Below are 12,888 nucleotides of genomic sequence, written 5' to 3' on the forward strand. Positions count from 1 at the left end.
GCCAGAACCAGGACATTATCCACCCCTTATTCCATACCATCTACGTCATGCCCAGATCATTTCACAGATCTCATTCCCTTAATTCTACGGGCTATCGCTCTAAAATGCCTGTCAAGTTCATTTAGTCCATGGCTTTGGGTTCCATCTGCCATTACAGTCTCTCAGAGCAGGAGCAATGGTGCGTGCTACTGGATTGTTGCACGCTACATCCAGAGTTTTCACGGCTGGTGTATCTGGTGTGGTCCATGATCACAGTCTGGATGTCGAAGATGTGATTTTTGATGAAGTTCCTGGGCACCAATTGAAGTCAGTTCTAGTTCCATCATCATGGCACTTTGTTCAGTTTCAAAGTCCATCCTTCATTAGTTTTGGGTGATGCTTATGGTCATACCATTGATACAGTATATAGCTATTAATATCATACAATTTGATTTATTGGCTATTTTCACCTAAAATCAAATCCCCTTGGGGTACACACTGGACTTCCCCATCTTTTCTCATCACCCACCAAGTGCACCCTGGTCCCTGAGCAAAAGCAATCCCACAGATGGGCTTGCCTTTGCCTGAAGCGGAGATAACCCAAACTGTTTTACCCAACATATTTTTCATGCGCACTACAGGAACTTTATCCCCTTCTACTGGGCGTGGACATTTTGATTGGGCAGGGCCAGCTTGATTGGCAGATCCCCTAGTGTTAACTAACCAGGTGGCCTTTGCTAAATGGGTGTCCCAGTGTTTGAGGGTCCCACCACCCATTGTTCTCAGGGTAGTTTTTAGCAGTCCATTGTACCTTTCAATTTTCCCAGAGGCTGGTGCATGGTAGGGGATGTGAAACACCCACTCAACACCATGCTCTTTGGCCCAGGTGTCTATGAGGTTGTTCCGAAAATGAGTCCCATTGTCTGACTCAATTCTCTCTGGGGTGCCATGTCGCCACAGGACTTGCTTTTCAAGACCCAGGATGGTGTTCCGGGCAGTGGCATGGGGCACAGGATATGTTTCCAGCCATCCAGTGGTTGCTTCCACCATTGTAAGAACATAACGCTTGCCTTGGCGGGTTTGTGGGAGCGTGATGTAGTTGATTTGCCATGCTTCCCCATATTTATATTTCAACCATCGGCCTCCATACCACAGAGGCTTTACCCGCTTGGTTTGCTTGATGGCGGCGCACGTTTCACATTGATGGATGACCTGTGAGATGGCATCCATGCTCAAGTCCACCCCTCGATCACGGGCCCATCTATATGTCGCATCTCTTCCTTGATGGCCTGAGGTGTCATGGGCCCACCGAGCTATGAACAATTCACCCTTATGTTGCCAGTCCAAATCCACCTGAGCCACTTCAATCTTGGCAGCCTGATCCACCTGCTGGTTGTTCTGATGTTCCTCTGTGGCCCGACTCTTGGGTACGTGGGCATCTACATGATGTACCTTTACAACTAGCTTCTCTAGCCGGGCAGCAATATCTTGCCACAATGGGGCAGCCCAGATGGGTTTGCCTCTGCGTTGCCAGTTGTTTCGCTTCCACTGCTGTAACCACCCCCACAGGGCATTGGCCACCATCCATGAGTCAGTATAGAGGTACAGTGTTGGCCACTTTTTCAGCAATATCTAAAGCCAGCTGGATGGCTTTCACCTCTGCAAACTGGCTTGATTCACCTTGTCCTTCAGCAGCTTCTGCAACTCGCCGTGTAGGACTCCATACAGCGGCCTTCCACCTTCGATGCTTTCCCACAATGCGGCAGGACCCATCAGTGAAGAGGGCATATGGTTTCTCATCTTCTGTTAGTTTATTATACGGTGGGGCTTCTTCAGCACGTGTCACCTCCTCCTCTGGCGACATTCCGAAATCTTTCCCTTCTGGCCAGTCTGTGATCACTTCCAGAATTCCTGGACGACTGGGGCTTCCTATTCGAGCCCGCTGTGTAATCAGTGCAACCCACTTACTCCACGTAGCATCGGTTGCATGATGTGTAGAAGGAGCCCTCTCTTTGAACATCCAGCCCAGCACTGGCAGTCGGGGTGCCAAGAGGAGCTGTGCTTCAGTGCCAATCACCTCTGAAGCAGCTCGAACCCCTTCATAGGCTGCCAATATCTCCTTTTCCGTTGGAGTGTAGTGGGCCTCGGATCCTCTGTATCCCCGACTCCAAAACCCCAGGGGTCGACCTCGAGTCTCCCCTGGTGCTTTCTGCCAGAGACTCCAGGTAGGGCCATTCTCCCCGGCTGCGGTGTACAGCACATTTTTTACATCTGGTCCTGCCCGGACTGGCCCAAGAGCTACAGCATGAACTATTTCCTGTTTAATTTGTTCAAAAGCTTGTCGTTGCTCAGGGCCCCATTTAAAATCATTCTTCTTCCGGGTTACGTGGTAGAGAGGGCTTACTATTAGACTGTAATTCGGAATGTGCATTCTCCAGAAACCCACAACGCCTAAGAAGGCCTGTGTCTCCTTTTTGTTGGTTGGTGGAGACATGGCTGCTATTTTGTTGATAATATCCATTGGGATCTGACGCCGCCCATCATGCCACCTTATTCCTAAAAACTGGATTTCCTGCGCAGGCCCCTTCACCTTCCTTCGTTTTATGGCAAAGCCAGCCTGCAGCAGGATTTGGATTATTTTCTTCCCTTTCTCAGAAACTTCCTCTGCTGAGTTGCCCCATACAATGATGTCATCAATGTATTGCAGGTGCTCTGGGGCTTCACCCTTTTCCAGTGCAGTCTGGATCAGTCCATGGCAAATGGTGGGGCTGTGTTTCCACCCCTGGGGCAGTCGATTCCAGGTGTACTGGACGCCCCTCCAAGTGAAGGCAAACTGTGGCCTGCACTCTGCTGCCAAAGGGATCGAGAAAAATGCATTAGCTATATCAATTGTGGCATACCATTTGGCTGCCTTTGACTCCAGTTCATATTGAAGCTCCAGCATGTCTGGCACAGCAGCACTCATCGGCGGTGTGACTTCATTCAGGCCACGATAGTCTACCGTCAGCCTCCACGCTCCATTGGACTTCCGCACTGGCCATATGGGACTGTTAAAGGGTGAGCGGGTTCTGCTGATCACTCCCTGACCCTCCAGTTGACGAATTAGCTCGTGGATGGGAACCAGGGAGTCTCTGTTGGTGCGGTATTGCCGCCGGTGCACAGCTGTGGTAGCAATCGGCACCTGTTGCTCTTCAACCCTCAGCAACCCTACAACAGAAGGGTCCTCCGAGAGACCGGGCAAACTAGACAATGGTTCAATTTCCTCCGCTTCCAAAGCAGCTATTCCAAAAGCCCACCGGTAGCCTTTTGGACCTTTGAAATACCCTTTCCGGAGGTAATCTACGCCCAGGATGCACAGAGCCTCTGGCCCAGTCACAATGGGGTGCTTTTGCCACTCATTCCCAGTTAGACTTACTTCAGCCTCCAACAGAGTCAACTGTTGGGATCCCCCCGTCACACCAGAAATAGATATCGGTTCCACCCCTTCATAGTTTGATGGCAGTAAGGTACACTGTGCACCAGTGTCCACTAGGGCTTTGTACTCTTGTGGGTCCGATGTGCCAGGCCATTGGATCCACACAGTCCAATAAACCCTATTGTCCCTTTCCTCCACCTGGCTGGAGGCAGGGCCCCTCTAATCCTGCTCATCATAGTCACTATTCACCTCTTGCAAAAAGGACTTAGAAGTCCCTTCAAGAGGGTCATAAGTACGATCGGGCCTTTCACTTGGTCTGGGGGGCTGCCGGGTGGAAACTGGAGCGGCATTCTTTCTGGAAGAGTCCCTTTTTACAGCTGTCTTGCCTTGTAACTCATGTACTTGTGCCCGCAGGGTTGAGGTAGGCTTCCCATCCCATTTCCTCATGTCTTCTCCGTGGTCACGCAGATAAAACCACAGGATATCTCATGGTGTGTATGCTCTATATCCCCTCTCTGGAGCAGAAAAACGCTTACTCCTAACAGCTGCAATACGGGTCTGTACAGGTGGGGAGTAAGATATATCCTCTTTGAGTTGCCGGACGTCCTGGGACAGTTTCTCCACAGCCGAGACGAGGGAGGAAGAAAGGCTCTCTTCATATTGCCGGAGTCGGCCAGCCACTTCGTCCACTGTGGGTGCCTCTTCACTTTTCCAGTTGATGACTGCCAGTGAGTTGGCGTACGATGATGGTGCGCTTCATACAAATTTTCGCCACATGGGTCGGGTACACTGGACTTCATTGGGGTCTGTGGGCAACTGTGCATTGTCCGGATCATAATAAACTGTGTCCCGCACAGCTAATTCCCTCAGATATTGGATACCTCTCTCCATAGTGGTCCACTTGCCTGGCCGATATACAACATCTTCGCTGAAAGGATACCTTTCCCTCACACTTGACAGGAGTCGCCTCCAGAGGCTGAGAGCCTGTGCCTTCTTCCCAATTGCCTTGTCAATGCCCCCTTCCCTAGACAAGGATCCCAGCTGCTTGGCCTCCCTGCCCTCCAGTTCCAGGCTACTGGCCCCGTTATCCCAGCAGCGGAGCAGCCAGGTAATAATGTGCTCCCCTGGAAGGCAGCTGAAATCTTTCCGCATATCTCGCAGGTCACTCAGGGACAGGGATCGTGTGATCACTTCTGGTTCTGGCTCTTCTTCTTGTTCTCGTGATGGTCCCGATTCATGATCATCTTTCACTAAGCGAACCGACTTCCTTGAGTATTTCTTTTTGTGTATAGGGGCGACTGATACTGGTATGGGTTGATCTTTTGGCTCGGCTACGGTGCCTGTTGCAGGGGTTTGGGCAGCTGCGGGGCCTGTTGCAGGGGCTTGGGCAGCTGCGGGGCCTGCTGCGGGGGCCTGGGCAGCTGCGGTGCCTGCTGCGGGGGCCTGGGCAGCTGCGGGGCCTGCTGCGGGGGCCTGGGCAGCTGCGGGGCCTGCTGCGGGGGCCTGGGCAGCTGCGGGGCCTGCTGCGGGGGCCTGGGCAGCTGCGGGGCCTGTGGGTCTGCTCTCTCCCTCTGGGTGGTGCTGTCTACTCTCAAGCAGTGTTTGATAGATTGTGGCCAGGGCCCAGCACAGTGCAGTAAGTTGTGTCTCCTTAGAATCCCCACAGCATTTTCCTTTCAAATATTCTACCATTTTATCAGGGTCTTGCAGTTGTTCGGGAGTGAAGCTCCAAACCATTGGGGGTGAGAAGGTCTCTAGATACCCACCCATGCTCTCCCACATGCCATGCCAGCCCTGACCATTCAGCCTTGGGGAAGATCCCTGGGTGGTATTCTTGAAACAATTTTTGCTAACCCTGAACAGGAGTTGGAAAGCATGCAGGAGACCTAGCAATAGGAATATACTGGCCTGAACATTCCAAGGGTATTCAAAATTCTCAAAAATTGTTGTAACCAACCAAAAGGGGAAAGGGGAGGTGAAAGAGTGGGAGAAGGTATCCCCCCCATCTTCCCCATAGATTGGGTGCAATTATTAATCAATTCTGAAAGATATTGACTGAGGTACGGGCCTGACAGAAATGCTACATACAAGTACCAGCTCAGACTCATGACTGTCGATGATATCTTCTCATAAGTCATTATCACACAATACAACAACATGAGAACAGGAACCCCTCTCCCAGAGATGATAAAAAGCGCTGCAGGGATTACATAGAGTAAACACGGGTTTACAAACCAGAGCCATGTGACCAAACAGAACATCATTATGACCAGCAACTGTTTCAATAACATTATAGATGCTTATAACAATTTTGTTTTAACACACTTGGGTCAAACTTGTCGTTATCACAACCCTTCGAGCCCCACGTTGGGCGCCAAAAAGGACTGACGTGGTTCAGCCCCAGCCGGCAGCTGGGTGCCACGCACCGCTCACTCACCCCTCCCCCGGCGGGCTGGGGAGGAGAATGGAAAAACAACGGCAAAGCCTCGAGGGTTGGGATAAGGGCAGTTTACTGGGACAGCAAGGGAGAGGGGAACAATCAACAACAGTACTGATAACAGATATTCACAATGGGTGATAACAAAGAACAATTTACCGATCCCACGACCAACCGACCAGACGCTCAGCCTGTCCCGGAGCCACACCGAACCCGCCCCTGCCCGACCAGCCCCCTTTTATGGTGAGCATGATGTCACATGGTATGGAATAGCCCCCGGCCAGCTCGGCTCACCTGTCCTGGCTCTTTGTGAAATTAACTCTAGCCTTGCCAGAACCAGGACAATAGTTAAGTGTACTCTAAATACAGTAGCATTAACGTTGATGCTACTGCACTCATACAAGACTCAGGCATTTACAGTTCTGGTAGCTTCATTCATGAAATTAGATATGATGCATGCTAATCAAATTCAGTCCCTCAAAAGCTACTACCACTAGCAAGCCTTTATTCAGGGAAGTAAAGGGGTATCTTCAGGGATCAGTAAGAAAAATTCTACAGTAAGTTAAATGTAGCACACCTCTATTCTGAGATGAGGTTAACAAAAAAAAGGCAAGCTTGTTAAAATTAATTTTCAAAGTTTTAGATATTTTTATTGAAAAGAATTCATTTTCTGGGCAACTCAAACTGCAGCAGCTCATAAATTGTTTCCACTAAAAGAGTTCTTTCTCTCAAGAAATCATTACATAACATCCACACCTACTCCAACAGTTCAGAATAAGAACTATCTCAGAGTAAGACGCTCATGTACCACATCATCCACAATAAATTTGAAAGTAGCATACAGTAAGACCATATCAAGTGATAATGATAAAATGTTATTTTTCAGTTAGCCTAGACATACTATTTTTGAGCTGAGATTCTTTAAAGAATGCCACGACACAGTTACTGGACGTTGTATTTACTCAATTTCACAATTAAGTCAAAATCCTATGAAAAATTACTCAATCTTTTCAAATAGTCCTCATAGTTAGTAATGCTTGAGTGAGTTCTAGTTGAGGAAAAATTCCAATTGCATATTGCATAAGTCAGTACACTAAAAACTAAAGTTCACTAAAACTGGTGAAACAAGCTTAAATTTATAACTGAAGCAGTTTATATGTAATATTAATTTATAATACAAATAAATCTCTTAGTGTAAACAGATACACTGAAGAGTTCACAGACAAATGCAACACTTTCACAGTTACTTCAAGTCATCTTAAATAAATTCCATTTAAAAACACTTTTATGGTAGCATTCCATGTGTCACAAGCAATCCTTTGTACTCAAAAATATGCATAAGTAAGAATTTTTCCTCTGCCGTCAAATGTAGCGTTACAAAAAATCCAAACTTGTGACCTTGAACATTTTAAAGTAAAGTAGAACTATAGTGAGAGGCATATATAACTGAAGCATAAGCCACCTACAATAAAATTACAGAATTGGGATTTTTCTAAAGAATGCATGTCTTCTCTGTTAAAAATATTCCAGGAAAAGGTATCTACCGTGCCTAGCAGAACTTCTTCCTATTTTCAGAAGAGCTATGAACGGACAGTCAGCTCTAACTAGGTCTGGGACTGCTCTCCAGTACCGGCTAAGCAGGTGCTCAAATCAAAGCAGCCAACTGCCTATTGTGCAAGAAGTTACAGGCCAAGAAGGATGACAATTTTTAGTTCAATAGGTGCAAGAAAACACCTGTCACTCCATTGTAAACTATTTCCAAATTTATCGGGTTGTCTGAAGAAAGAGTAAATACCCCTTCTCAGTTCCTTGCGTATATGTAGGCATTGAAGCCCATTTCACAAACATTTAACTACTTTAAAGCTTAGTGTTCTTTCGGCTACTATTCAAGTCAGACTTGCTGAATCTGAAGCTGCATTTAACACCATTTGAATGAAATCTAATGAGACAACTACAAGTAAGTGTCATTATGAGGAAGTAGTTACCTTAACTGCTTCCTCTTGAAGAAAAGTGCAAATGTACTAAATTTATTTGTTTATACATTCTTTGCTTTGCGTAAGGTATGTAGTGGGAAAACACTGTAAAATTGTTAATATTACAATACAAGCCATAGCCATAGATAATGGGTTACATTTTCAGCCTGGTGACGTTCAGAGCTCTCACAGGTAAACACACTTTTCAGTGTGGCAAAAATATCTACCTATCTGTGAAACAACACTGCTCACTTCCACTGTCTGCTTCTCCCAATTCACCGCTACTCCAGTAAGAAAAGTGACGATACGCAGTTTTGATCTATTGGCCATGCTCTTTGTAGCTCCTCTACTGACATGAAGAGGTGTGTGGCATGGCTTCTTCAATCGGCAATGGCTGTGCACTTAAAAAGGATGGCAGAAGATTCTGGTGCACATACCAGACAGATAAAATTGTTAGCAGAGTTGCATGTGCAGCAGAAAGAGACATCATTCAGTCATTGCAACCTTCTCTAAATTTAAACAGCACTACACCCATATTTCATGGGTTTGTGAATGAGTAATCTTCAAAAATAGAGGCATTGGTGACAGTTCCATGTAGAAGATACAGTGAGAATTGAAAATCTAATTACAGAAGGTTTATATCACATTTTACCATCTGCTCTTCTAAGTAAGAGTTATAATTAGTGTACACTGCTTTTATATTGTTATTTACCATTTTAAGGCCACTACCTTAATCTGGAAGCATGACTTCTACATAAGAGGACATAGCTGGATTGACATTACAGCACACTACTTCTTAAAGAAGTTTTTTTTTTTATTTTAAACTTCATTTGACTTCTTGAGGAGTAAACTTAATCTCTAAAGGCAGACTACGTCCTCAAGCACACCCAAAACATTTTCACCTCAATATCACTGCAGTCTGCCCATAAATAAACCCCAACTAACCCCTCCCCCCTCAACTAGAAAATGGCTAGCTAGACAATGCCACAGTTTCCTAGTCCTGCAATGCTGTTCCCCATTCTCAGTCTTCTTTGCCCAGTTATGCTGCCTTCCGGTAACAAACAGGGAAGCTAATAAATAATGAGGGAAACATTTTCTTTTTGTGGTGTATTTGCACGTAATTTTCAATGCCACCTTCAGATGAATGCATTCTTTAGCTATTATAGAGTAACACCATTTATTTCTGACTAATAGAGCTGGCTATTCTAATAACTTGAGATGGATTTTGGAATAGTTTGCTGGGAAAGTATTTCTAAACCACTTAAAATTTTTCTGACACCAATTAACTACTGTAACCTTGCTATAATTATTAGATGAACTCCAGTGTATATTTTATCAGGGAAGAATTTTAAATTGTAACAACCTAATTTCACCAAAAAGAATTTCAGGGCACCTTTGTAACTAGCCCATTCCATTACTTGTAAATGTATCAAATTTCAAAACCACTATCAACTGCACAAGTTTACTGAACCAATTATCCAATCTAGGATAAAGGGTTGTATTTTTCTGTAACCACCAAGTTAAACAAAGTCCCCTCTTCAGACAGCAGACCTGGCTACAACATCCTAAATCGTGCAAACAAAACAAAACAGTAAACTACAACCTTAAATTGCAGCTGCTTCAAAATTAAGCCACATCCAGGACACCAGCAGCCACTAATTGCCTTGAAAGCCAGTCCAATCCTTCATAAAGTCCTGTACCACTTCGGGCATCACAACCTTGAATATACCAGCTACGGCCACAGCAGAGTTTGTGGAGACTCAGCAGTTCTGTGATTTCTTCCACTGAAAGTGCACCTGCTACATCCTGCAACAGAATCAGATACAAAGACTCATTTATTTTTCTGTATTATGTTTGAAGCATTTTATTTTCAACTGATGGCTTAGACTGAAGCTACAGATCATATAAAAGCTTTCCAAACACAAAAGCCAAATAAAACAGTTAATGCATTTACTCCTTGTTACCATAAAACAAAAACTGGTTGTTGAGTCTACTAAGCACTCTAGCATCATTTATTTTACCAGCATTAAACATAAAGAAAACATCTACATTTTCTCCTTTCCACATTACCATTACCTACCCATAGCAGAGGGTTCAGAATGTTGGAAATTGATAGACAAACTGAGGAAAAGAGTAACAGTGAAAAAAAAATCACAAGTACCTGTTTATTAGCAAAGATCAAGAGCAAAGCATCCCGCAATTCCTTCTCTGTTAAAAGTTTTGCAAGTTCACTGTGTGCTTCACTGACCCTGTCTCTGTGACTGCTATCAACAACAAACACCACCGCTATGAAAGAGAGAGAGAGAAATGTTTTACATACATTCAAATATAAACTCTGTAAAATTAGCTTTCAATTTACACAATTCTTTTTTTCTAGCAGTCTTCTCTGTGAAGTTTCTCAGCAGTGTGCAACTTCATTTTCAGGAGGACTGAGAAATGCCTTACACGCCTCTATACTTTTAACAAAAATCTAGAATTCACCCTAAAACAGGGAAAAAAAGGCTGAAGTTTTTTGTGTAGTCTAACATAAAGGCTGTGATACTTTAACTACGTAGGTCTAAAACCAGATTTACTATGTGTGGATTGAGTATCTCAGTTTAAACCATTTCCTGATCCATTTATACTCTACTCCCACATGACTGTTCCGGTTTCCCTTAACTGGCTATAAAATCTACACGCTCAGCCAAATCGGCACAACTTCCTTCAGCTATAAAGTACAAAATCCAGAGAAGATTGCCATGGAACCAACACAGCAGCAGTAGATTTTACTATCCACTACAGAGAGTAACCAAGATGCCAGAAAGACTGGAGAGTCAGGGAGGCAGAGCTAGATGATAGAATTTAATCTCATGGATTTTGCAAAGAAAACACCCCCAACACCAAAACTAAACAAAGCTTACTGCAGGTATGCACTAGCTTAACTGCTTAGATTTTCTCTCCAACATAAAATTCTTCAAGGCAGATGTGATTCCATGCTACTGGTGTTTACATGGTAAGTTTTAAGAGGACAAAAGAAATGCCGCAATATAATTTTTAAAAGTTTGAAAAGATGGACAATTTAAAATGTTGCAGTTTGCAATGAAGGCTGAAATAATGCACAAAGTGGAGCACAGAAACTGATGTTTGTCATTCCTAAGTATTTCAGAAAATTTGGAATGAATTAATGAAGAGGAACCCCTTTCTAAACTGGAAAACAACTATGGAGGATTTGCAGAAGGACAGCATGAATTTCTAAGCTGGCACCATTTAGATCAATGTTTTCATAATCAGTAATCTAATCTATGACCAGATATTACACTGCAATACCAAGTCAGAAGTTACAGAACTTTGTAGAATTTTTCAAGTTGCCAACTAAAGGCTCCTAAAGGCTGAGTATTTTAATTTCAAGCGCTATTTAATATTTTAATACCTGGCAAGTATTACTTCTCACTATGCAAACTTTGGAACACTGCCCCTTGTCTGTTGTCAGCTAGAACCAGTTTAACAGAGATTCTAATTTTGTTTGGCTCCATGAACTGTCTGATGGATTTATGCAGAATGCACCTTTATCATGTAGCAGACACTATAACCAACTGCATTAAAATTTCTTAGCTCATGAATCTAGCAGCTGTACTTTGCATCAGAAGAACAATTTTCTACCGTTATAAATTATGTCTATTAATAATCTTTTTGGCTCTGAAATACAAGCTAGAAGACAAAATACAGTTTAAAAGTTTTATTAGCCTCACCTTGTGTATTGAGATAATAATGTTTCCACAAGGGCCTCAATTTGTGCTTCCCTCCTACATCCCAAATAGTAAACTTCAGATTCTTGTATTCTACTGTTTCAACATTAAAACCTAAAATAAAAATACTAAAGTTTTATAATCTTGTTCTGTATGAATATAATCAAATTCTACAGATCATTCAAACATGCAGAAAAATCATCACATTTAAATTGTTGATACTAACCTATTGTTGGAATTGGCTGCATGAATTCATCTTGCTTTAACTTAAACAAAATAGTTGTTTTGCCAGCTCCATCTAATCCTAGAGTGACAACCCGAATTTCCATTTTTGGTCCAATATGTACCCTGTTGTCCTGGAAGAAACAGCATCCACAAAACAAGTTTAGGAAATTCAACTTAGAAAACCCTTATGTTTAAGATACTTAACTTGTCACTATTTGTTAAGTGATTAAATGGATGGACTCCAAAAATACAAGGCACAATCACCAATTACCTCCAGCGATAATATAACCCAAAATATCCAATAATGTCTGTAGTGAACCTGTAACTTCTTCCTGAGTTATCACATGCCTTTTAGAAAGACAGCAAATCTCATGCTAGTATGTCCGTACTTGAAAAAATTTCAAATTCTTTCATCATTCTTGGCTTAAACTGCATGAGAAGTTGTTCATAGTGATTACTTAGAATTCTCTGACCAGAGAACTCTGTTGGTTTTGTAGCTTTTCCACTATGTTTTGTCACATTATCAATGCCCCCACCTACAGAACTATTTCCTTGCTGGAGGCTCCATAGCCACACCTCTTCACCTCAAGCAACTTCCAATCCTTTACCACATTACAACAGCAACATTATTAGTATTAAGCAGTAATCTGAAATAGTGAAGAAAACAAAGCTTTGAGTCAAGGAAAGAGAATCAACTTCCTATTTGTAGGTTAGACCAAGCTACCATGGGTATTGAACAAGCTGACACTAACAATGCAATCAAGTGGTATTACTAATATAAACCAGCAAACTGTAAATTGTAAAATAAACAACATAGGCTAAGCTTACTATCTATCCCTGAAACATATTTTGAAATACTTAGAAATGCTATTTTGATGCAATACCAGTTTTAATAATCAGAACTATGTGGCAATACATTTGTTTTCTTGCAAAATCCAGACAGCACTGTGCTGGGCAAACAATACACAAACCCCAATGTCTACCCCACACAGCTTTTTATGTCTTCTTGCATTAGAAATGCTATTTATTGAGAGCAAAAATGCTACAGCTGCTCCTGGTACAAAACCAACATGCATCAGTGTAACTGGATGTATAAACATCTACATCGTGTGACTTGACACACACACACACAAT

The 12,888-nt window shown here is 43.3% G+C and overlaps 1 protein-coding gene across 3 annotated transcripts in view; it reads right to left on the bottom strand.

The window, feature by feature from the left end:
- The window catches only part of TRIM23 (tripartite motif containing 23), a 38,728-nt gene that overhangs the window by 2,874 nt on the left and 22,966 nt on the right, over positions 1-12,888 (bottom strand). For 2 of the 3 annotated variants that reach the window (XM_054808945.1, XM_054808947.1), the window contains 4 exons: positions 11,756-11,885; positions 11,533-11,643; positions 9,966-10,090; positions 5,887-9,610 (listed from right to left, as the gene is read on the bottom strand). In XM_054808945.1, the coding sequence (XP_054664920.1) occupies positions 9,431-9,610; positions 9,966-10,090; positions 11,533-11,643; positions 11,756-11,885 (546 nt within the window). In that variant the 3' untranslated portion in view covers positions 5,887-9,430. Of the gene's footprint in view, positions 1-5,886; positions 9,611-9,965; positions 10,091-11,532; positions 11,644-11,755; positions 11,886-12,888 lie in introns of those variants that run through there. The other variant, XM_054808946.1, reaches the window with a different exon arrangement.

This window comes from Grus americana, chromosome Z (genome assembly GCF_028858705.1).
Source record: "Grus americana isolate bGruAme1 chromosome Z, bGruAme1.mat, whole genome shotgun sequence".
Taxonomy (NCBI): Eukaryota; Metazoa; Chordata; class Aves; order Gruiformes; family Gruidae; genus Grus; species Grus americana.